At 44.0% G+C, this 24107-nt stretch overlaps 1 protein-coding gene across 1 annotated transcript in view; it reads left to right on the plus strand.

Annotated features, from left to right (window-relative positions):
• Nucleotides 1-21704, plus strand: part of LOC147662643 (zonadhesin-like) — a 28292-nt gene extending 6588 nt beyond the window's left edge. Inside the window, exon 4 of the mRNA XM_086951028.1 lies at nucleotides 21240-21704. Coding sequence (XP_086807154.1) covers nucleotides 21240-21610 — 371 coding nt within the window. The 3' untranslated portion in view covers nucleotides 21611-21704. The remainder of the gene's footprint in view (nucleotides 1-21239) is intronic.
• Nucleotides 21705-24107: the final 2403 nt, after the last annotated feature.

Here is a 24107-nt window from a genome sequence, read left to right on the forward strand (position 1 = left end):
TGAACCAGACCAATGTCTTTGTCAATCTCATCCAACTCAAAGCACTTCACTAAGCTAGTGAATCAACTCAATTACAGCCTCCTCTACAAGATAGACATAAAACAATGACTAATATAAACAAATCTCTCTTTAAGTCTCTCATGCACTGCATTACACTACTCCCAGATTACAGAATATGACAATAAGTAAACAACTGCAGTGCTTTTGACCAATATGAACATGAAGCAGACACACCTACTCTGCTTTTTCTTCAAGTTACTAGATTTGGACCTCCTCTTGCATGCTTAATAAACAGGCATTCTAAAGTCACTCATCACTATATCCTACACAGACAAAATGCTGTGATCATTTATCACAGAATCTCTTCATGGAGACAGCCAACCTCAACAACATCAACCCTGCCTCCGACAGGGAACATTGTGGATGATCCCAAACCAAAACAGAGCATATCTTTGCTGAGCAACCCTACTTTGGCCTTGGACAACCTTACCAACCTTACCAACCAACCACCTTCCATTTATCTGGAGAATAATTTAGAAAAGAGAGTTATCAAACAACAGCATCAGTTTGTCAACAACAACCCATTCATCCTGATGGGAGCCTCAAGATTGCCGAAACTCCCTGTATCCTTTCTAGTTTCTCAAAGATGCATCCCATACCTACATCTTCAACTTCAATCTGGAACCCCAGGGGATATTACTTACTCAGAATAATGGCAATATACACTAATTTGCCAAAAACACAAAACTGTATATCAAAATCAGTCCACTTGATAACACTCAACTACTTAAATTCTGCATCAAGCTAATTAATAACTGAATGTCAAGACCTGACCAAAAGCTCAGCCTGATAAATACCGAAGTTTTACTGTTCTCCAACAATGTCAACCAACCTTTTATTTATGCTTGGCTAGCAGGCACGAGCATAGACTTCTTTACCCCGACATCAAATACAAAATCGCTTTGATTTATAGTTAACATGATCGCAGGGAAACAGCTTTTTCACTCATAAAAATCTAAACCTTTCCTACATAAATTTGATTTCTGTTAAACAGTGACCAGTTCTTTCCTAACTAGATAGAGGCAGTGTTCTAGTCTACCACATCACTGACTGCATTGGCTCCTCTGAAAGGCATCCAGCACTTGTAGTTTCACCTCATCTAGGACCAGAACCAATTTGATCACTTAACATGCTCCCTCTCACAGCCTGCATCATTTTCAATACCACCCTCATCACCTACAAGACCTTCAGAAGCAACACAACTATACCTGACAGAGAAATTAGCCACATTGCATGGTCAATTTCAAAATTAGAGCCAGGCCATTGCTAGGTTATAGATAAGCTAACTCAGGAAGGAAAAGTTCATACATTTTCAGTCTATAGACCCATTATCTGGAAGCATATCCCCATTGACATTGCACCTGTTCAACTCCACTGTGATTAAGAAGGCCCCTGAAGAGGAGGCAACCCACAACAAAAATCATTTGTTTGTGGAGGAGCAAGATTGCGGCCGCTTAGAGGCCTTTTGCAGCACTAGCGAAGACGCTCTGAGTCAGGTTATGATGTGAAGACCCCTAAAGGCTTGCAGAATACGGTTAACTCCTTAAGGAGTTTGGAAAATACCAACCCCATACCTCCCATACCACTCTATGTTGGGGGCGCGGTACTCCCGTAAAAGACATTGGGCACTTGTTACAAAATGTGGGCTCCGGATAATCAGGCACTCCATACCCAAGTTTCTGTCTCACCTGGTTAGTCTGTATACGTGGAACAGCGGAGGGATGGCTCCGAAAATGGCGGTTAATGCCGTGGGCTCCAAGACAACGGCAGCGGATGAGTCTGCCGCAGGCTAAGCGGTGTTGGAGCAGAGTATACTGGAACAAGTGCAGAGTGAGCCTCAGCAGGCACGTACGCCGGATCAGCCAAGGAGGGGGAGCGGCGGGGCATCTGGGAAGAACTGTCCAGTCGCCCCCTCAGTAGCCAACATGTTAATGCATGGCAAGGAGCAACAACAGACATAGGCAGTAGGGGGCGCAGTGGTCCCTAATACAGAAAAAAATACAAGAAGGAAGCAAAATGAGGAGGTGAGCCCGAGCAGGTCTGTTGAAGCTTCTCAAGGCATTCAAGGCACTAAATCTAACTTAACCACTAGGGATCTCAGTGAGTGTGCTCCACCTGCTGTAGAGCTCCCCCCAGTGACAGTAGCCAGTCTCTCTCCAGTAGAGAATGCGGGGGGGATGACACAGTAGCTCTGCCCACGGTATCTCTCTCCCCCCAGGAGGTAACACAAGACGCAGAAACTAACAGTAAGAATGCAGATTCGGCCTCTGTTTGTGAAGGAGCGACAGTTGAGAGGGGGCTACTGCAATCTGCCTCAATGCTGGAGACTGGCGATGTGATGTGAGGAGCAGATCTCCCAGTAGGGGGTAAGGACGGATTAGATCTGGATAAAGATAAGGAGCCTAGTGACAGGTTTTTTTCTGTCTCTGAAGAGGCCGAATGGTCTGATGATGATCGGAGCTCATCACTAGGGGGGAGTAACTTGGATTCAGACCTTGAAGACAATAATCTAGACCTCCCTACAATAACTAAAAAAGCTAATGCGCAATGAGATGTACAAGTCTGTGGAAAAGAGGACATAAGATAGCACTATTCATCTGCCACCCCACTTTCTGGTAAACCCCTCCTGTAACTAGCACCACCTCTCCTATGCTGGAGGTTATACATCAGGCAATCGTCTCCCACAGGAAAGAAAAACGTCAGGACACTCACAAGGCACAGGCTGCCATGAGAAAATGCACGGGGTCATCAGGAAGCTCTCCAAGGCATGTTTTAATGTAGGTGAGATAGTGACGAACCTTGAGGAAAGAATAGTTGCGACAGAGGCAGAAGCAGCCAGTGCATCAACCCAGGTGGGTGCTCAAAGCTCACAGATTAAGGACATCCAGTGGAAGTTGGAGATATCTGAGAACAGGCAGAGGAGGAATAACCCCAGGGTATTGAGGGTGCCAGAGGCAGTGGAAGGGTCAGACGCTAGGGTATACATAATCAAACTGTTTAAGTCCGCCTTTCTGGAGCTGCTTGAATGCAACTGGACTGCTGAAATCCAACGAGCACACCGTACTAAATTACGAGCTCCATTGAGAGAGGGGGATAAACCACAAGCAATTTTGGTGTTCTTTGGGAATTTTCTATTGCAACAGGGTATCTCAGAGAAGGCCAGACCAGAAGCAAAGAGATATAGTGGTTGGGTCTCATTTTCCTTCACTCTGACTTCTGCCACTCAATGGTAGAGAGACACTGGAGGCTGAGACAATTAATAAAACCGTTCCACAAGAAGAATATCCAGACGTATCTAATTAACCCTGCACAACATAAGGTGATCCATGAGGGACATACACGCTGCTTTTCCTCCGAGATAAAATCCAGAGAATACCTGGGCGCGCTGGACAAATAAAATGTTTGGCTGTGAGGTGAAGAAAGGGAGGCAGAGGAGAGAATAAAAGAGACTGGTTGTGGTGGTTCTATGGTTTAACGGGAGGATGGGTGGAGAGGGGTGTTAAGACACTCCAGAGTTATATATATTTCAGTTTGTGGTTTCTGATTTAATTTTGTGTGTAAGATTTATGTTTTGGTAGGATTAAGGGGGTAGGAGGAAGATATGGTGATTAGCATAGGAAGGACCCAGGCCGCTAATGCTGCAGACATCACATGCACCGACATAGGTCTGAGTGCTTCTTAAGGGTGGAGGGAGTAGGGGGAATGGGGAGGGAAGGATGGGGATTGGAGGGGGTAGAGGAGGATGGGAAGGAATGGGGAAAAGCCAAAAAAAGAAAAAATACCTGGTGTTATTTTTTTGATGGTTTAGGACTTTCTGTTTCTAATTAGATGTATGGGCTGGTTCAAAAGAAATGTGGCATCCCAGTAGGGTTAAATGGGGACACTTAAGATTTGTACGGTTAATATTGGGGGCCTAAATAACTGGACGAAGAGGCAAATGATGGGGTATTTTGTAAGGTCGAACCATGTGGATGCGCTATGTTTACAGGAAACCCATCTACCATGGCCAAAAAAGCCATCTGTTAAGAATAAGTGGTTTTGAGTTATTGGACTGCTCCTCACAGACATCTATAGTTAGAGGGGTGGCAATACTGGCCTGATCTACCTTGGGAGGGGCCATGCACCATCTGGCATATTCCCCTGGGAGGTGGGCACTGGCAGAACATGGTCTAGGATTTGCAATATGTACGATCTATGGTTCCAACCTGGATAACCCTGAGATATGTGAACATCTTGAAGTTGAATTATCGAACTGGCCGAGACCCATTATAGTATGCAGGGACTTGAATATCTCTGCTGATTTTACAAATAATATTATTTATGCAGGCCACAAGCCCAGGGTATACCGGGCACTGACCTCATTATTGGGATCGCACGGATTGGCAAACATTTGGAGGTATAAGGAACCTACTGATCGGGGTTTCACATATTATTCATGCCCTTTCAAGAAATATACTAAGCTGGACTATTTCCAGATCTCTTCATCTGAACTGGAGAATGTTAATATTAATAAAATGCCTAAAGTGTTGTCCTGATTAAACAAAAAAGTGGTTCTGTCGAGTGGCTTAACGAATTACTTTAAGTAAAGGCTATGTTAGCTCTTAATATATTGAAAAGAATGATAATCAATTACATTCAATTACACCTCTCTGAGAACAGATTTAGTTCAAATTTTTTGTGTATGAAAAAGTCACAATTGTAATACACTGGAATTTCTTCATTCCATTTCAGTTTCAATGAATGTTAAAAACATGTGAAGAGTGACTGTTGGTGAACAAAGTGAATAGTGAAACAAATTCAGTGACACTTATTTACAAATTCATACAGTATTGTATATGGGTAAAAGGGGGGAGGGAAAGTTTTTGGTTTGCGCGGTCAGAGTTCTGAGTGAATGCTCCAAGGACACAGATGGTTATTGCGCCTGTTCCCGGAGGTTTCTTGACTAGTATTATGCGTTGACGTTTCGACCCTTAGGTCCCCCGATTGGTGGTCATGGCGGGTCTTTATCAAGACAGGGAAGGGCTGAGGGACAGGGGGTCTGGAATCACAGGAAGGAAATATCGCACCCTGGAGGGAAGCCTGAAGGTCAATCCCGTGGCTAAGAAGATAGGTGCTTTCTTGTGTGGAGCCGAGCACCGTCTGTCGTTGTTGGCAGTAGCTCGAACGGAGGCATAAGGAACCTACTGATCGGGGTTTCACATATCATTCATGCCCTTTCAAGAAATATACTAAGCTGGACTATTTCCTGATCTCTTCATCTGAACTGGAGAATGTTAATATTAATAAAATGCCTAAAGTGTTGTCCTATCATAATCCACTAACTTTGCAGTATGATTTAGATAACTTTACTAAAAATTATTCCAGGTGGACTTTCAAGAGGAAGTTATTAGCTGACCCCAGATTTGTAGATCACCTGAGGATATGGCCCAAGATTATTTTGATATGAATCGTTTCAGCTCATCCAGAAATAATGTGTGGGATGCATTTAAGGCATTAAGCAAAAGAATACAAAGTTCCCCGGGGACAACAAAAGAGGTATGTGTGTGTGAATCTGGATTAGAGCAAGAGCAGGGAACGAGGTGTTCCCTTGTTGGAACTAGGAGACCTCACACACCCAGAAGCTTAGGTGTCATGCTTCATCATTGGTCTCCTGCTCCTCGTCAGACTGGCGCTGCAATGTCCGCTGGGTGCCGAAGGCTCTCTTTGTTGGAGATCTTTTGTTCCAGCCAATGGTTTGAGTGCGTGTGAGGGGTCTGGTGAAGTTGTAGTCGTGAGGGAATGGTGAGGTTTAAAAAAGGTGAGTCAATACACTAGAGACTTTATTCACATGGCTAACTCCCTTAGTTAAAATGGTGGGAGGGGAGGAAGGAACCATGAGGTGCACAGTAAGCTGACTCAACCCTCTAAAAGGGTCGACATGTTTCTTGCCTTGCTGGCAATTCTTCAGGACCTCGGGTGCTAGGTACTACACAGTGAGAAAGATACATAAAAAGAAAAGATAGATACAACCTCACTGGGTCAATCAGGAAGCAGGCCAAGTGGTCCTGCTTTAAGAGGGGAGACCTAAAAGAAATATGTAGAAGTTAGCCGGGTACAATAACAATGGCATCATCTCAACAAACATAGGTCACCACAGTAATCATTAAAGCACACATACGCATAACATTAAGACAAGAATCTGTCCTGGATTATACAAAAATGGGCGACTAAAATTAGTTTGTCAACAGCTAACACAGTGGTACTGAAACAGTGCTACTGTCAGTGTATCTAAACACTGTTAGCTTAAACATGGGTTGATGAAGTGGCAATCATATTTTAACGGATGATTGGTCTGGTGCTTACCCTAAAAGTAACCCTAAGGGCCCCGCAGTCTGTTCCCGTGGGGCTGTTCGTAAAGGTGAGATACCTGAAAGAGAGGAACAGATACAGCCACACAGGTAGTTTACAGAGTGTGAATTATGGCATGTTGATGGGACCACAGGGGAAGCAGACTAAGGTATACTGCGGGCCAAAGAAAGAGGCTATGTGGACATGAATAAGCCTCTGTTATTAAGGACTAAGGCGGCTCAATGTTGATCCTGTCTCTGCATCGCAGGCAGCTGTAGGTAATGATGTCCCTCAGAGAGACCCCCATTGATGGTGTGCATGGGGCCCCCCGTTCACAGCAGGGGAAGGTCAAAGGGTGGGAGAGAGGAGCAACTGCATTCCAAGAGGATGAGAAAGTGTCAACATTATCCAGGTAGGACAATGGGATTATCTCAACTCGTGGTAAAGAGCCTTTCCAAACAATCCCCCTTGGCCAATCCATGGTAGCACGGTAAGGCTAAGCCGATGACAACCCATCAAATCACGGGTAAAGATGAGGGCACAGGATGACTCCAAATATGCCCTCAAGGTAAGAGAACAGGGTTTGCACCAACGAGACTCTGTAGAGTGAACAACACCACACAATGGCAGCCTCGACTACACAATGATATTCACACCGCTTACCTCAGATAAGAACAACCAGGATGTGGAACCTACCCCCAATGGAAGGCGCCCCACTCGGTAGCGCGGAACAGCTGGTGCCGGTTCGCCACGGCAACCGGGATTAAATATCGGATCCCGCACTTCCGCATTTCCGCCTAGCGTCGCCCCGTCAGTGGGCGTGGCACCTGTGCTCCTGACTGCGCATGCGCGGCTCCAGTGGACGCGTGAAGCGCGAGGCCACCGCTGTGGGTTGTGTAACAATGCGGCTGCCATCTTAGCAGGGGTAAAGTTCGTAGCGAAGGCAGTAACCAACCGCTATGTAGGGAAATTATGCCTCCAATCTGAGGCAAGGCTAATATTAATGCACACATTGTCTATCCGCCCATAGTAGTGAGGGGTGGGAAAGCGAAGTTTGAGTGCAATAGCGTGAAGGTAGCGATGGTCCCAACCTAGGAGTTTATCATCAAAGGCTCCCAATAAATGATAGTTTGGAAAAGCGTGGTAGCAATATTGGTATAGAGGTTGGGCTTGGTGGATCAACCGGTGTTCCAATAGAGTACACACAAGTATTGCACTTCATGGTCTCTGCAGAGTGACTGCCTAACCCTCAGAGACCCTTAAAGGGGGTCAGGAGTAGTGAGGAGGGAAAGACTCCAATTATACCCAGAGACGCTAAAGCTGGAGTTCATTGAGTATGGATAGGTTATGTAGGCTAGTACTGCCATGGCAGTGTCCGAGCAATTTGTATATTCAGTTAATGGTGTGACAGTCATATATTATACCCAGCAAGGATCTCAATGCCGGGTAAAGCAAAGGCAACCAGGGGCCAGAATTTCAGAGAAAACCAGTGGTTCATCTGGCAGGGGATGTCCATGGGACAGAATCGTTGAGACCCAGGGTATCTAATTGGAGGCGATGTATCCATCGTTGTTCAATTCTGAAAAGGGCTTGTTGTGTAATGTAGGGGTGAGACTCAAGTACCAGCCATTTGATGTTATCAGCTTGGTGGCCATGTTGGATATAGTGTTCATAGAGTCTGGTGTGGGTTTTTGAGCACCAAATATTGCTCTTATATTCCATTATCCTTAGTCCCCTGTGTTCAGTAGTCCCCAATGTTTGTTTACAGTTTTTTTCAGAAATGCAGAATTCTTCATGAAGCATGTGACGCATGTAATCACGTCAGCAGGTGTTTTTTGGCGTGTAGCCAATAGGGGCTCTCTAGGGTTATTGAGGGCGCTCTTGCGTGAGTTGTGGATCAGTCTTGCTGGATACCCTCTATCTTGTAATTTATGTTGAAGCATGGCTGATTCTTTTTTATAGTCAGAAGTGGTGGTACAGTTCCTTCGAATCCTCAGGAACTGACCGAAGGGAAGGTTTTCCCGAAGGGCTCTGGGGTGGTGGCTGTCAAAAAGGAGTAAGCTGTTCCTGTCCGTCTCTTTACGATACAGGGAGGTGCTCAGTCCTTCTTGGTTTAGATGGATGTTAAGGTCCAAGAAGGGTATCTTGGTGTCAACGATTGTACCTGTGAACTTGAGGAATTGGTTTTGACAGTAAATCCACAAGCAGAAGGCTTCGCAGCTCTTCCGATCCTCTTGCCATAAGACCAGAATATCATCTATATACCTGCCCCATAGTGTGATATTCTGGCTATAGGGATTGTTATCTGAGTAGATGCACTCATTTTCAAAAGTAGCCATGTAAATGCAGGCTAGGCTGGGGGCAAAAGTCGAACCCATTGAAGTCCCCTAGATCTGATGGTATAAGTGGGATCCGTATTGGAAGAAGTTTTCAGTTAATGCCATACTAGCACACGCCATTATGAAGGAGATGGGTGTTGGTGAGATCCAATCCTCCATCCTGAGGGTATTCTCAACTGCTTCCAGGGTAGCCTGCTGTGGAATGTTCGTGTAGAGCACCTCCACATCCAAAGTAAGGAGGAGGTTGACGCTCTCACTCCCCTCGATGGACTCAATGAGGCGGAGGACATCCCTAGTATCTTGGAGAAAGGAAGGCATCTTATTTACTATGGGCTGAAGGAACACATCACAAAACTTGGACAATGGCTCTAGTAGTGAGCCAATGCCGGAGACTATAGGTCTCCCAGGAACTGGGGTGGTACCCTTATGAATTTTTGGTAGGGTGTAGAAATAAGGAACCACCGGGTCCTTAGTGAGTAAAAATTCAGCCTCGTTCTTGGAGATCCATTCATTTGTCTCTCCTTCCACAACCAAGCTAGTGATGGCGGTGGTGAGTCTTGGAGTGGGATCTGATGTCAAGAGTCTGTAGTGGTTTGTATTTGCCAGTTGACGTCTGCATTCAGTATCGTAGTCTGTGGTATTTTGAATTACAGTGGCACCCCCTTTGTCAGCTTGTTTTATGACAATGGAGCTATCATTGCCTAGATTCTGTACAGCACGTTTTTCCACATTTGATAGGTTTTTGAAGGGATGTATATTGGGTTTGTTCTCCAAGGTCTTAAGGACTGCCTTTTCAAAGACCAAAATTTCTGGTGGAACCATGCCATCAGTTGGGGTGAATGTGGAGGGTTTACGTAATCCAGTGTCCTCTGGGTCGTTTTCTAATCTTTCACCAAAGTAAGCACGTAGGCGTATTTTTCTGAAAAGTTGTTTCACCTTACACATTTCGTTTAAGGTATCTGGGCGAGGGGTGGGGACAAAGCCTAAACCCTTTTCAAGGACATCCGTCTCAGTAAGGGTCAGGGGTCTTGAAGAGAGATAAACTATTAAACTCTCCTCCCTCTGGTTGTCTCCATCGATGTTGATGCGGTTTGTTGGTCCTGGAATTGTACCCCTTTCTGATTTCCTCGCTTTCGCCCTCTTCCTCTGCCCCAACCTCTGTCGTGAAAAGGGGGATTCATAGGGAAGAATTACGGTGGTGGTCCCTGGGGATAGAAAGGGTATTGCCAGGGTGGTATCATTTGTGGCGGTCCCTGGAACATTTGGCCTTGATTGTAACCTTGGTTCCATTTGGGCCGCTGTTGATTGCGTTTATTGTTAGGGGGATACCCTCCACTGGAATCACTACTAGATGAGCCCCTACGATTACTGAATTCTGAGCTCTCATCAGAAGAGTAGCCAGTCTTTTTATTGGTGTAGCCATCTTTGAGATACGGGTATATCTTCTCCTTGTCAAACTTAGACACATCTTTTTGGAGTTTTGCCATTTTTTGTTTAAGTAGGAATTCTTGACTATCAGAAATCTCTTGGTTGATTTCCGCCAGTTTGGTAGTGAAAGGGGTCTTAGTCAAAGTACCCCTGATGGCCGTCTCCATGGCTGTGATTTTAACTAGTAGTGCATCAGCCAACCTCTTGGCTGTTTTGACAATTAAGAATAGTAAGTCTTTTGCACATTTCCAAGATACTTGACATCAGTCTCCCTTGAACTGCCTGTCCTCAAGAAAGAGTCTTGTTATGATGTTAACCAGGAGCCCCTGTGGGGCTATGTTGGCCCTTAAATATTCTGTCATCATGATACCATGGACAGTTATCCTAAGCCATTCTTTTAGCATTTAAGGCAGCCTTGAGAGGCGAGACAATTAGCTTCTCAGATAGGTTAAAACAGGTGGCTCGGCTAGAAAATGAGAGATTGGTCTGCCAGCTAGCAGCGGCAAAAGAACAGCATATAAAGGATATTGGGCAAGGGTGCGAGGCCGCTGTGAGCCAGCAGAAGATTCTTACCATTAAAGCACAGCTGCATAAGTGGCTATCCCAGAAAGCTGCCGATGACAATCAGACACATAGGGGCAAGATGTATGAGAAGGGAGAGCAGGCAGGCAAGCTATTAGCACTCCGGATCAGGCAAGAAAGTAGCAGAAATATAATTTCAAGAATACAAGAGGGGAGTCGGGATTATATGGAACCAGTCGATACATTGAAAATGTTAAAAAACTTCTATCAAACATTGTACAAAGAAGAGGGTGGTCCTGAAGCTGTTAGCCTGGGGTTTGAGGATATAGACCCCCAGCTGGGTAATTTGGATAAAGAAATGTTGGAGAATGATCTGGCAATAGGTGAAGTGGTGGAAGCACTTCAGGAATTAGCCGTAGGAAAGGCCGCGCGTCAGGATAGTATACCACTTGAAGTATATAAAAGTATCCAGAATGAGATTATCCCTATGCTACTGGATTTATTTAACGGTATAACATGCTCCGATCTAATTTCAGAATCCTGGAAGGAAACAAATATTATTGTGTTCCATAAGAAAGGGAAGCCCAAGGAGAACCCCGGATCATATTGCCCAATATGGACACTAAGATCTATGCAGAGGTTCTATCTAGACGGCTGGGAAGGGTCATAGGTAACTGATTCAGCGGTTTATATGGGAGCCAGTATCAGCGCTGTAACAGATGCAACTATAAAAGATCATTTTACCCTGCTCCTGAAGTCAATGAATACAGACCTTAAAAGAATAGATGCCTTACATCTAACTTTAATATGGAGAGCTAATGTACTCAAAATGATCATGCTCTCCAAGGTACTATATCTCTTTTATTCTATCCCGTTTATGATCGAGGAAGGCCTTATAAAGCCAGTAGTGGCAGCTTTTATGAATTTTATCTGGCAATATGGTAAAATCAGGCGCTCTATGAGATATCTGTCTCTTCTACAAGAAAAAGGGTGGGTGTGCAATCCCCAATAATAGATTTTATCATTGGGCTTGTTTGCTAAGCCAGATGGTGATTTTATTTGATCCGGCCTCAAATTTAGCGGACACTCCATTTGGCAATATTAACCCACCCTCCATCTTCGAACTATTGTTGGGCAGAGAAGCTCTCAGGCTTCTGCTCCACAAAACCGATAGGTGCTACTATAAGAAAATGTGGTATAACGTTTTAGATGGTGTTCGGAAAATCTAGAAACTAATGCAAACATTAATAACAATCCCCAAAATTATTCACTTTACAACGCTTTAGAACTCCAGTATGTTCCCTCAATTTAGCAATGATAGGATGGGGAGACTTTGGGAACAGCATGGAATTAAAAGAATAGGTGATATCTTTGAGGGGGGCAGCCTGATGAGATTTGAAGATATTCAGCAGAAATATGGCATCCCGGACGATCAAGGCTTTGAGTTTTTTCAAATCCATGAAACTTTAATGGGTATCAGACCACGGATTACCCCTGGGGGCAGAATTAATATATTGGATTCTTTATTAGGTGGTGGAACTAGGATTAAATTGATACATGGGTCCCTGTTATGGGGACTCAGGATGATTTGGAAAAATTTGAAGCCTTGTGGGCAGCGAAACTTGGGGACCCAGATGTGGATATAGATAAAGCACTGCAACTTGCGGGGAAACTCTTTTGCTCCACGAATCTGAGAGCCCAACATCATAAGACCCTTTTTAATTAAAAAAAATATATATTTTATTAGATTTTTATGGGTGATACATTACAGTCGTAAAATTCACTTGCAGAGGTCCAGTATACTCTCAGGCGAGTATTATAAGGTAGAAAAGACAGAGAGAGAACAGTAAGAGGGAGATGGGGGAAATAAAGAGAGAGCAAAGTATGGCACATGTTACAGAGTACTACAGAATCAAACTAGTTATCCTCACCATACACATTACCCAGACTACATTCCTAGCCATAAAAAACTTTCTCTATCCATGTCTCGAAGTTGAGGCTCTTCCCTCTATATTTGATTCTATGGTTTGCCCATAGCGATTCATATTTGGAGCTCTTGATACTGGTCATCAATTTATTTGTCTACTTTTTTCATGGCTATCTTGGTGTTTTTGAAAATCTGTTTGGAGGAGGAGGGGGAGGTGTTCGTTGTGAGTGGTGTGAGGGGTTGTCTATTGTTTAGTATGGCCCATCTACCTGGAGCCACACTGGGGAGTATCCCTGTGGGGAGGACACTCATTGTGATCCCTGGTTTACCAAGAACGCTAGCTGGTATGTTTGGAAATCCGCTAGATTAAGTCCTCCATGTTGCTTTGTTGGTCTCAGTTTCTGGATACTAATCATAGCCCTTTTGTCCTGCCATTTGAATTATTAGATCATGTTGTCGGTTTTCTGATGGAACTCGTCTGTTAGTTGGAGCGGAAGCATGATTGATAGGCTGCCCGCGGTGTAGGGAAGGGCCCACTGATTTACTGCATACGCTTTATCACTGTGATAAATTAAGTGCAATTCAAGGAGAAGTTGAGAAATTTTGGGAGGGGCTTCTAGGTGTTAAGATCAGCCCTAATGATAATAGGAATCAATAGCAATCTGGGGCTCAACAAGGAGGAGGAAGCCTTTGTATTCATATCTGTGGCGGGCCTCAGGATTTTACTTGCGGCAAGATGGAAGGATACTGTAGCACCATCCTTCAAGATGTTGTTGGGTAGGCTCCTCATTATCCATAATATTGAATCCGCCCTATATATGCATAGCGGTCGGAAAATGAGGGAACTAAGATTGAATATTTGGGCTCCTATTAAGGGATGGAGGATTCCGGTATGTAAGAAGCTTCCGGGATAGATCCCCTACATCCTTTTGTTGTATGTACTAGCTTATCAAGGGCATTGAATGTGTATTTCTATCTCTGGTGTGGAGATACCAGCCAGGTTTACTCTGTGATGTCAGTTCCCTTGCTCTGGGCTGCGCCAATTTTTGTTTTGTGGGCGATCTTAACTTGCACTTTGACTGTGGCCATGTGCCCACTGTCAGCAATACCGTGGCTGATCTGGAGGCTCTTCAGCTTAATCAATTGGTCACCTCTCCCACTCATGTAGGTGGCCATATTCTTGATCAGTTTTTCACAAATGTGACGGGGGCCAAGGTCACCAGGCCAAGTCCAGTGGCTTGGACTGATCACTTCTTAGTGAAAATGTATCTTGCAACTAAAGAACATCCATTCAAGCCGGTGGATAGACTGGTGCTTAAGCGCCATTGGCAGAAACTCAATTTGGAGGACTTTCACCATCTCCTGGAGGTTAACCTATTAGGCTCTCACCTCGGCGTAGAATCTGGGTATGATGCATTCTGTGATTGGGTCTCGTGTTCCCTAGATGCTTTGATCCGTGTGACTTGGACTAAATGCCGCTCTAGAGAACCCAGCCCTTGGTACGACAGCTCCCTGGTGCTTGTAAACAGGCTGAAAGGGACTGGCGGATATCCTATGATGCTAGGAAAAAATCTGTCTACTTCTCTAAAATTAAAATCTATCCCAGAGCGGTATGTAGAGCTTGGGCTGCCCACTACTCCCAGGAATTCCAAAACAGCTCCAATCCGTCCAAGCTTATCTTTAAAGTCCTTAAGGACCTAACGGCAAAAAAAGCTACTGTGGCAGAAGTCTGTTGTGTTGAGCACTGTGAAAAACTGGCTGCTTTTTTCATTGATAAAGTTGTAACGATTTATCGTGCTTTTCCCATTGTTGAGCAGGTAGATGAGCTGTCCAGTCCTACCATAGTCTCTGATGTAGTCTTTGACTCACTGCCTAGTTTGACGATGGAGTCATTTTATAAGCTGGTTTCCAAAATTAAATCGGGCTCACCGGATGATCCCCTAAGGCCTACCCAGTTTAGGGAATCGGCTGCTGTCTGCCTTCCTTCAGTGTGCCATCTTATTAATCTTTCCCTCACCTTGGGTGTTGTTCCTACTAAGTTGAAACAGGAGGTTGTGACACCTATTCTTAAAATGGCGACTCTGGACCTCTCTAAACTTGAGAACTATCGCCCGATTTCTCTCCTTCCTCGGCCTGCTAAAATAGTGGAGGCTCATGTGAACGGGGTACTGTCAAACATCTTGCAAGGGCCGGCTTTCAGGACCCTTCTCAAAATGGATTCCGTGCTGGTCACAGTACGGAAACTGCCCTGCTCGCAATGACGGAACATCTTCGCTCTGTGCTTGACTCTGGTCAGACTGCGGCACTGGTACTACTCGATCTTAGTGCCGCGTTTCACACGGTCTCGCACAGAATTTTACTCCAACGTCTTCGTGAAGCGGGGGTTGAGGGCATTGCCCTTGACTGGTTCCGTTCCTTCCTTGCTGACATGACCTTCAAGGTTGCCACCCCGCCATTTGCGTCCAACTTACATCCCCTGGATCTGGGTGTGCCCCAGGGTTCGTCTTTGAGCCCCACTCTATTCAATCTATATGTGAGGTCGCTGGCTGCTGTCGTCAAGCAATGGGGTATGACTATGGTCTCCTATGCCGACGACACGCAGCTGGCGGTCGCCTTGAGTGGGGACTCCGACCTTGATGCCCCGATGGACTCTTGGCAGTGGCTAGCTGGATGAATTCCAACTGTCTCCAGCTAAATGCCAAAAAAACAGAGGGCATGATAGTAGGCTAGCGAGCGGATCTTTGGGGTGACATGTGGTGGCCCCCTGAGCTAGGTACTACCCCCATTCCAGTTTCCGAGGTAAAAAATTTGGGGGTGTGGTTAGATCCAGCCCTCAGTTTTTGTGGCCATACAAAGAAGGTCGCGGCCACTTGTTTTGGCATCCTAAGAGGGTTGAGACCTATTTTGAGGTTTTTTGATGCCTCGACTAGGCAGCTGGTTATACAAGCATCCATCCTATCTCGGCTTGATTATGCCAGCTCACTATTACTGGGGGCCAACCAGGCTGAAATCGCCCGGATGCAACGAATTCAGAACGCTGCAGCCAGAGCCCTGGTGGGATTACCTAGGTTCTGTTCAGCTGAGAGTACCATCCGTTCTTTACACTGGTTGCCGATGGCTCAGAGGATTCATTTTAAGACCTTGTGCTTCTCTTTTAAGATACTTAAGATGGCCTCCCCTCAGATTCTTGACAATCTTGTGAGGCCTTATGTGCCCTCGCGACCTCTGAGATCTCTGGGCCAAAACTTGGTTATGGTTCCTCGATTTAGTCTATGCAGAGCGGGAGGTCGTTCCTTTCGGGTTCTGGCTGCATAATTGTGGAACGCGCTTCCACCTCACATTCGTGCAATGGATGAGTTGCTAAAATTCAGGAGGGCTATCAAAACGCATCTGTTTCCGCATAGCTCTCAGGTTCTTGCTTTCTACGCCTCCGCCCTGTATTGCTGTGTTATGTCTGGGTACTCTTCCTGAAGCGCCGGGACGCCCCTTGGCTGGGGCAGCTGTGCACTATAGAAATGTTATTAACATAGCATAACATAACATAACATAATGAATTATTTTCTAATTTTTAACTGTTTTATAAAGTCATGCCCTAATCTATTTATTGTATAATGCATTGAATGATTGTATAAGCTTCAGATGTATGTATATTAGATGTTTATCAATACTGCAATGTAAACTGTATTTATTATTGAATGTGCCAGGTATTTATTCACAAAAAAAAGAAGGCCACTGAAGAGACATATCTCGACAGAATAACATCATCTCACCCGCAAAGTTACCACCTTCTCTCTCCCTCACTCTAAATGCCCATGAACTTTCACGAGTCTTCTGTGCTGCTCTTCCTTCATTGTGTTCCAGTTATGTTTGCAATGTGGTTACATGCACAGAAGTATACATACTCTAGCAATATAATGTTTTCTGCAAGGTCTCATTAGATTTTCGCATTTTTATGGACTGCTTTGTGCTGGCATGAAGATTCAGAGGACCATGACACTGCTAGATATTTTAGTAGTGCATTTTATCTGTCCCTATGACAAGTGGCAGGCTTGACTACACCCAATGGTCTTATGTATTGACTTATGGACACAGGAAGATGGAGAAGGATTTAGGGGCACATTACCAACAACTAGCGATATTTATTGCTAAATGGGCTTAGTGAGTATTTTTTTAACGCCAAGCATCTCCGATTATTATCGCAGAGATAACGTGCTATTAGCAACGTTTATCTCTAAAGCGATATAATATCCGGCGTTAGCAGCGAAATGCATGAATATCGCTGGTAATCCAGTGATATTCACGCATTATTGCTAATGAGGACTGAGCCATAATATCCAACTCCCATTGGATATAACGGCTAAGAACTGGTCTGAGCAGGCATTCGTTTTTGGAGATATTCGCGCTAAGTGTGAATTTTTCCATCGCTACGCCTGCCTTGCTAATGCGATAGCGACGTTAACGACTGCTTTCAGTATCGCCCACTTTGCATGTCATTAGCGATAAATATTGCTGACATGCAAAGTGGTCCCCAAACCGCTCGCTATCGCCTACAAGCTGTCGCTAACTGCTGTTAGCGACAGCTTGCTAATAGGGCGATAGAATTATCGCCCGCCTTGGTAATATGCCCCTTTTTTCCTTTGAGGATGATTTCGCTGTTGAGTTGGAAATGAATTGCAACGGAGTAGATGATATGGGAGCCTAGGTTAGGGAGAGGCCTGCTCCCTAGGAGCTTTTTTGAGAGATTCGGGAGAGACCAGCGGAGTCTTTTCTATGATCTACAGCAATGTGTGAGTCCTTACTGAAATGGAAATCAGGAGGAAGGTACTCTGTCATACTCTTGGACATGCAACTTGAGTCCCTCAATAGACCACCAGGAAAATTGACAGCATTGGAGATTACCAACCTGGAAGGCAACCTTTTGTGCCTCTGAGTTTCTGGTCTCTCTCAGTTAGAATAGATTACATGTAATTCTTGTTGTCTTGTCTACTGGCTGTTTTTAAACAGTGACTTTTACAGCCCCATTGTTCGAAAGGATTTTTTTTGCGTTCACTTCATGAGTTCATATCTATTGTTCCCTTAACCGTACTTTAAGCATTTTGTGACATTTAGCATCCTATAATTGGTTTGGAAATGTTATGGTGTTCTTGACTTGAATTATGTTTTGTACTGCTTGAATATAGCACGCATTTCTCTTGAAAATAAGGCTGGAACTTTGTGCTCGACCGACTCGGGGACCACTAGCCATTTCACAGTGAACTGTACTGTAACCTAGCAAATGTGTCATATTTGGTTGATGTCAACTAATCAAAGGGGAAGGATCACTTGTCCTGCTCAACCTTGAGTGTACAGGACTAGCAAGGGGTGTCCCAGTAAAAAGACCCTCATGCACTTGATGGGTAAGGTGGGTTTCAGAGCGGTATATCTTGGTTCTCCGCTTTTATGTCACGTGAGTGCATAATCATAAGGTCTAGTTTCGTTATGCAGCCTCCATCCGGAGGTATTGTACCCAAGGTTGGTGCAATAGTGAGCCAGAAATAAAAATGGTTAAAAAACCAAAAACTCAGCAAAAGGAAATTTTATTCAGTCTGGTTTATGGTCTGGTAAACTCTCTAGTAGTGCAGCTTGTTAACTTGATAATGAGTTATAGTTGCACTAAGAGTCATAAAAATAGAAAAAAAGGGGGGGGAAAGTGACTACAAGTAGGTCGACATGTTTCTGCCTTGGCTGCCAGTGTGCTATAACTCACGGGCATTCATCAGGACCAATAGTGAGTGGAGTGAAGGATTAAATAGTTAAAGTGCTCAAAGGTGTAAAAGGAAAAAGGTTATTGACCTGTTCCTATGTTTGGAGGTCTTATGGTACCTGTAACGAGTAAACACAAGTTTGCAACACTCATACAGGGAAGGGGGGATGGGGGGACACACGTTAAGCAAATTTGCTTCTCATATTTACCAATTGTTAAGCTATAAACAACTATAAAATGACAATACTTTACATGACCGGTTATTGTTTGCGGCAATGTCAACTCTCTCTCGTGCTTTCCTGTCTCATGCAGTTGGCTATAGCATGCTTCTAGGTGAATCAACATGCATGTCTTGTGGACGAGTGTGGGTTTCACTCGGTTTGTGTAGCAATATTGTGCGCATATAAACTGCTACTAATTATGGTGGTTTCTATTTTTCACTCATTCCACTATGGAGTATACATAAATCGCTTTGTGAGTGAAATCTTCCTTGGCAATGCGTATTTTGGGTGAGACACAGTACTAAATGAGGAATATACAGCGCAGTGCAAAGTATTGGGTTCACATGCGTGTGGGGAGGTCGGCGGCAAAGTGACCGTCAACGTGTATCACATCCTTTCTTTACCTCGCGCATAAAATATGCACACTCCCTTCAGTGGTAGAGCTCTTAGAAAGGGCTACGGGAAGAAGAGAGAGAGTGGTCCGAAAGTTAGATGGGGCACAGTTTTATACTTGCGGTTTTTGGTGGAGGCGTTCTCTCGGTGTTTCACGATACCTATTGCGCCCATTCCTCAGCTTCCCTCTGTATGCGCTGTGCTGCTCTTACCGAACCGGAAGCAGTTGGTATTGCTTCTGGGTCGTATTAATGGGCGTTGACATTGCCGCAAACAATAACCGGTCATGTAAAGTATTGTCATTTTATAGTTGTTTATAGCTTAACAATTGGTAAATATGAGAAGCAAGTTTGCTTAACGTGTGTCCCCCCCATCCCCCCTTCCCTGTATGAGTGTTGCAAACTTGTGTTTACTCGTTACAGGTACCATAAGACCTCCAAACATAGGAACAGGTCAATAACCTTTTTCGTTTTAAACATTTGAGCACTTTAACTATTTAATCCTTCACTCCACTCACTATTGGTCCTGATGAATGCCCGTAAGTCCTAGCACCCAGGCAGCCAAGGCAGAAACATGTCGACCTATTTGTAGTCACTTCCCCCCCCCCTTTTTTTCTATTTTTATGACTCTCAGTGCAACTATAACTCATTATCAAGTTAACAAGCTGCACTACTAGAGAGTTTACCAGACCATAAACCAGACTGAATAAAATTTCCTTTTGCTGAGTTTTTGGTTTTTCAACCATTTTTATTTCTGGCTCACTACTGCACCAACCTTGGGTACAATACCTCCGGGTGGAGGCTGCATAACGAAACTAGACCTTATGATTATGCACTCACGTGACATAAAAGCGGAGAACCAAGATATACCGCTCTGAAACCCACCTTACCCATCACGTGCATGAGGGTCTTTTTACTGGGACACCCCTTGCTAGTCCTGTACACTCAAGGTTGAGCAGGACAAGTGATCCTTCCCCTTTGATTAGTTGATATCTACCTGGAAAATGAATGGATCCGTTTTCCACCTCCCCTCTTTTGATTAGAATATATTTGGTTGATGGGCCACCCCATTCCACTTTCTGACACCGACATATGTAAGTGTACTGTTTTGCTCCATCCCTTTTTGAGGTGTTTATATCTTCTTTTTAGACACGGAAAGATGCAAAACAGGACAGACTGCTGTATGGAGGGAAAGCTCTTTCGAAGTACTGCTAAATTGCTTTGAGGTGTATATTAGGAAAGATTGAAAAATAACTATCAGCTGGGAATTAATTGGACGGCTTATGTATTGGTGGAGGTGTTTGATGTTTATTCTTAGCATTCTTAGCACACACTGCTTAACTAAATTGTTTCCAGGTGCTTTAGGTTGCCCTGTTGGGCAAGGGAGGCAAAGTTAAAAATGTACTTGGCCGTGGCAAAATGTATGTAATTTCCTTTGTGAAAATTGTGTAAAATGGCTAAAAAACGATATGACATTTTAAATGATTGAACAAAATGTTGCCTTTTACTGACATCTTAGAGGAGGTGACAATCCATACACAAAATGGAAGGGGTCGCCTTTTTAAAATAAAAATAATAAACAATTGTCCTCTTTAATTTCTAATTGCAATCCTGTTTTCTTTAGGAAAAATTGGCGGCATTTCAAAAGAAATACTTTCTTGAAAGGAAGTCACAGACATGATGGTCTGCTGGCTGCTGCAAGCCACCTTCCCTATGATGGTATCCAATTATAGTGAACTACCTTATTGATATTCATGAGGTAGGCGTGATTGCAACTCACTACAATTCAGACTTTTAGGACCCCACCTATAGTTGACAGATTCTTTTTAAAAATTATAAAGATCAGATGAAATGACGGTGGTCAAGTATCTGGATTGACTGGACAAGTGGCAGTCATGCCCTCAGACTCACCAGTGCAGCTTCTCGGGGCTTGTATTTGCAAAAATATTAGGAGACACTCTCCTCCCAGGGCCGTAGACGCAATCATGATGCCATTTCCCAGTGCAGGATTAGAAGTAGGCAGAGAAATAAGAGGTAATAGGTCCTATCAATGCACTGTGAATAGGGTACTTCAGTTAAAGAATAGCTGGTGATATTACAAGATGCATGTACATACATGTCACTGTAATAATTAAGAATGCCTGTTTTTTAATTACTGATTTCTTAATTTTTTTTTAGTTCACTTTGTCGGTGAATATCGGTTATTGTGTGTAATATTTTAATGTGAATGATGCTGAAATCAAAACAAAAATATCATAAAACATTTGTGTCTCCCTATAGAGTGCCCACCCAACGCCCAAAATAAGTGCAAGAAGACCTGTCGAGAAAATTGCGAAAAGCTAAGCGATACCAAACTCCGTCCGTGTACAAAGCAATGCGATCAAGGGTGTGAATGTGATCCTGGTTTCATATTCGAGACCAGCGACTCTAAGAAATGTGTAAAATATGAAGCATGCCAAGTTAAGTGCCCGGCGAACATGCATTTTCAGCCTTGTTTGAAATCCGATGCTGCAACCTGTGCAAATCCGGATGTCAAACCTGACAACAGAGACTGCGAGCCCTGGTGTGTCTGCGATACGGGCTATGTGTTCCGCTCTGCTGCCGATCGCACATGCGTGCCCAAGTCTGAGTGTCCCAAGAAGGATAATTAACAAGGAAAGAGAGTTATAGTCTGTCGATGAGGCATGTTTTTCTAAAACTGTTCTGTTTTATGTTCATTATTAAATTCATATGTAAATCAAACAATTCCTGTCAGCTGCTTTTTTCACACTTTAAGATCTGCAATGTAATATTAATAATATATCTTTATTTGGATATAAAACAAATATCCTTAAAAGAGTTTTTCAACAATTCTCACCATGTACAAAAAGTAAATAAAAGCAAGAGGTCAATTGGACTACAATAGTAACATGTTGAACATCCGCATCACGATCTTCCTGTTTCTATTACATATTAAAAGTTGAGACATAATGTGCAAAATAGTTCAGATGCATGGCATAAAGCCAAGAAAATGTTGTTGCGCTGACAAGCAATGATATTGCACATATAAAAAACAATCCAGTATTCTGGAGAGTGCTCCTGGATACAATGGCCAGTCACATTAAAACATAAAAAGTTCCTCTTTCCTTTTTTCTCCTTTTATTCCCCTTTCATTTTATTTTCTTTCCTTCTTCCCTCTTTCTCTTTTTAGAACTTAGAGGAAAAGTACGTATTGGTTAAGACGGTTAAATAATGCGGGAGCGTTAGCTGGGCCTCTTATGCGTAAAATTACAATATGCCTGCCGTATATAGATTATTAGTCCTATATTTAAGTCTATGTTTTCAGAGTTCAAAGCTGCAATGATTGCTTGTCTGCAGGTCCGAACGCCCAGCCTGTTCCATTCAGCTTTAAGTTTGCGTCTACATTGGGAGATAAGGGAGGGGCAAAGGCAGACCACGTGGACCAATGTTTCTGCTGTCTTACCGCACCCTCTGCACATAAGGTCTTCCGTAATGTGCCGCCAAGGGGGCAGATCTTTTAGGAATCGCCAATCACCCATTCTAATAGCCATGAAGCTGCGTTTTAAATACAAGACAAGTAGATGGCAGACGACAATCGCCCATAGGAGTTCGTAGTTGCCCAAGCATGACTACATTTGGCAAAAAGGGCTTTGTCGATAATGAGAGAGCTCATTCTCACACATTTTTTAATAGTGGTTTTAAATGCTGTCATGCTAGGGTTGAGGGCCAATGGATCACCAGCCGGCATTTCGCGAATAGAATTCTTAAAAAGGCGACCATACGTGCCCCTTGGGTTTTTCTGAGTGATTTCTAGCCAGACCAGGGACTCTAGTGTGCCTGTGTCCGCTTGTCTCAATTTATGGCAGAAATGTAAGTAAGTCCCAATATTAGAAGCCTTGTAATGTAGTAAGCCCAGCTCTAATCGTATCTGGGCAGCAGAGGCAGTTTTGGGCAGATAGAGTACCTTTTATAGATTTTAGTCACATGTTGATTTAAAACTGTGTTCAATTTGCGCCTAAATATCTCAATGCCATATGATAGGGTAGGCCCAATTTAGGCTCTCAGGACTGGCGATAGAGTTGGACCGGACAGGTTTTTTGAAAGCTTGGCAAGGGTCACCCCTAGAGTCGTAGCTTTTACTGTGATCTCATTACACTGTTTGGTATAGCTACCCCTAGAGTCAAAGTGGACACCTCAGTATTTATATGTATTCCGTGTAACAAGGCTTATATTATTGTATGACCACCCACCACCGACATGCCGTTTCCTCCCAAAGGGTCCCACTTGGGTTTTCTTTAGGTTAACCTCTAGTTGGTTCGTGGTGGTGTAGCTAAATAATTTATCTAGGAGCCTTTGCAACCCGACCCGTGTGAGGCTCAAAAGAACCAAATCATTGGCATATAAGAGATTGCTTAGTGCTGTGCCTCCCACCTTCGGGGGATGACTATTCTGCAATGTAAATTAGAATTATAGATTTGTTGTTACGCGTGTGTGCGTTAAATACGTCTGTGCGTGCGCTAAGTGGATGAATAAATGAATGAATGAAATAAATACAATTTATAAAGCACAATGGCTACCCGGAGGCCGCCCAGAGCTGCAGACAGGTAAAGGAAACAGAACAGTAAGAAGTGACTATAGATCTAGAACAGACACGTTTTTAAGAGTTTTCGGAATGAGAGCCGTTTAGGCTCTTTCCATTCCAACCCATGGCACCATTATATGAGAAGGAGAGCCCACCACATCTGGCTCTCCTTATTCTGGCATGAAGGTCAAGAAAAGGGTCAGTTGACCGAAGGTCTCTCCTCCGTTGATAAGGAATGATCAGAGATTGTCGAATGGGCAGGCCATTCTTCCTAAAGGCTTTATGGGACAGGCACATAGCCTTACAGTGAATCCTTTCCCTGATCGGCAGCCAGTGCAAGCTCCTTAGAGCTTGTTTAACGGGCAGCCAACGAGGAATATGCAGAAGACTGCGGGTGGCGCAGTTCTTAATCATTTGGAGCTAGTTGATGGTATACTGCGGGGCTTCTAGGTATAAGGCATTCTCATAACTCAAACGGGAGAGGATCAGAGCTTGAACCCTGGTTTTTCTAGCATGGAAAGGGAGAAGGGGGAGGACCTTTAGAAGCATCTTTAGTAGGCCAAAGC

The sequence above is a fragment of the Lissotriton vulgaris genome, unplaced genomic scaffold (assembly GCF_964263255.1).
Source record: "Lissotriton vulgaris unplaced genomic scaffold, aLisVul1.2 SCAFFOLD_1815, whole genome shotgun sequence".
Taxonomy (NCBI): Eukaryota; Metazoa; Chordata; class Amphibia; order Caudata; family Salamandridae; genus Lissotriton; species Lissotriton vulgaris.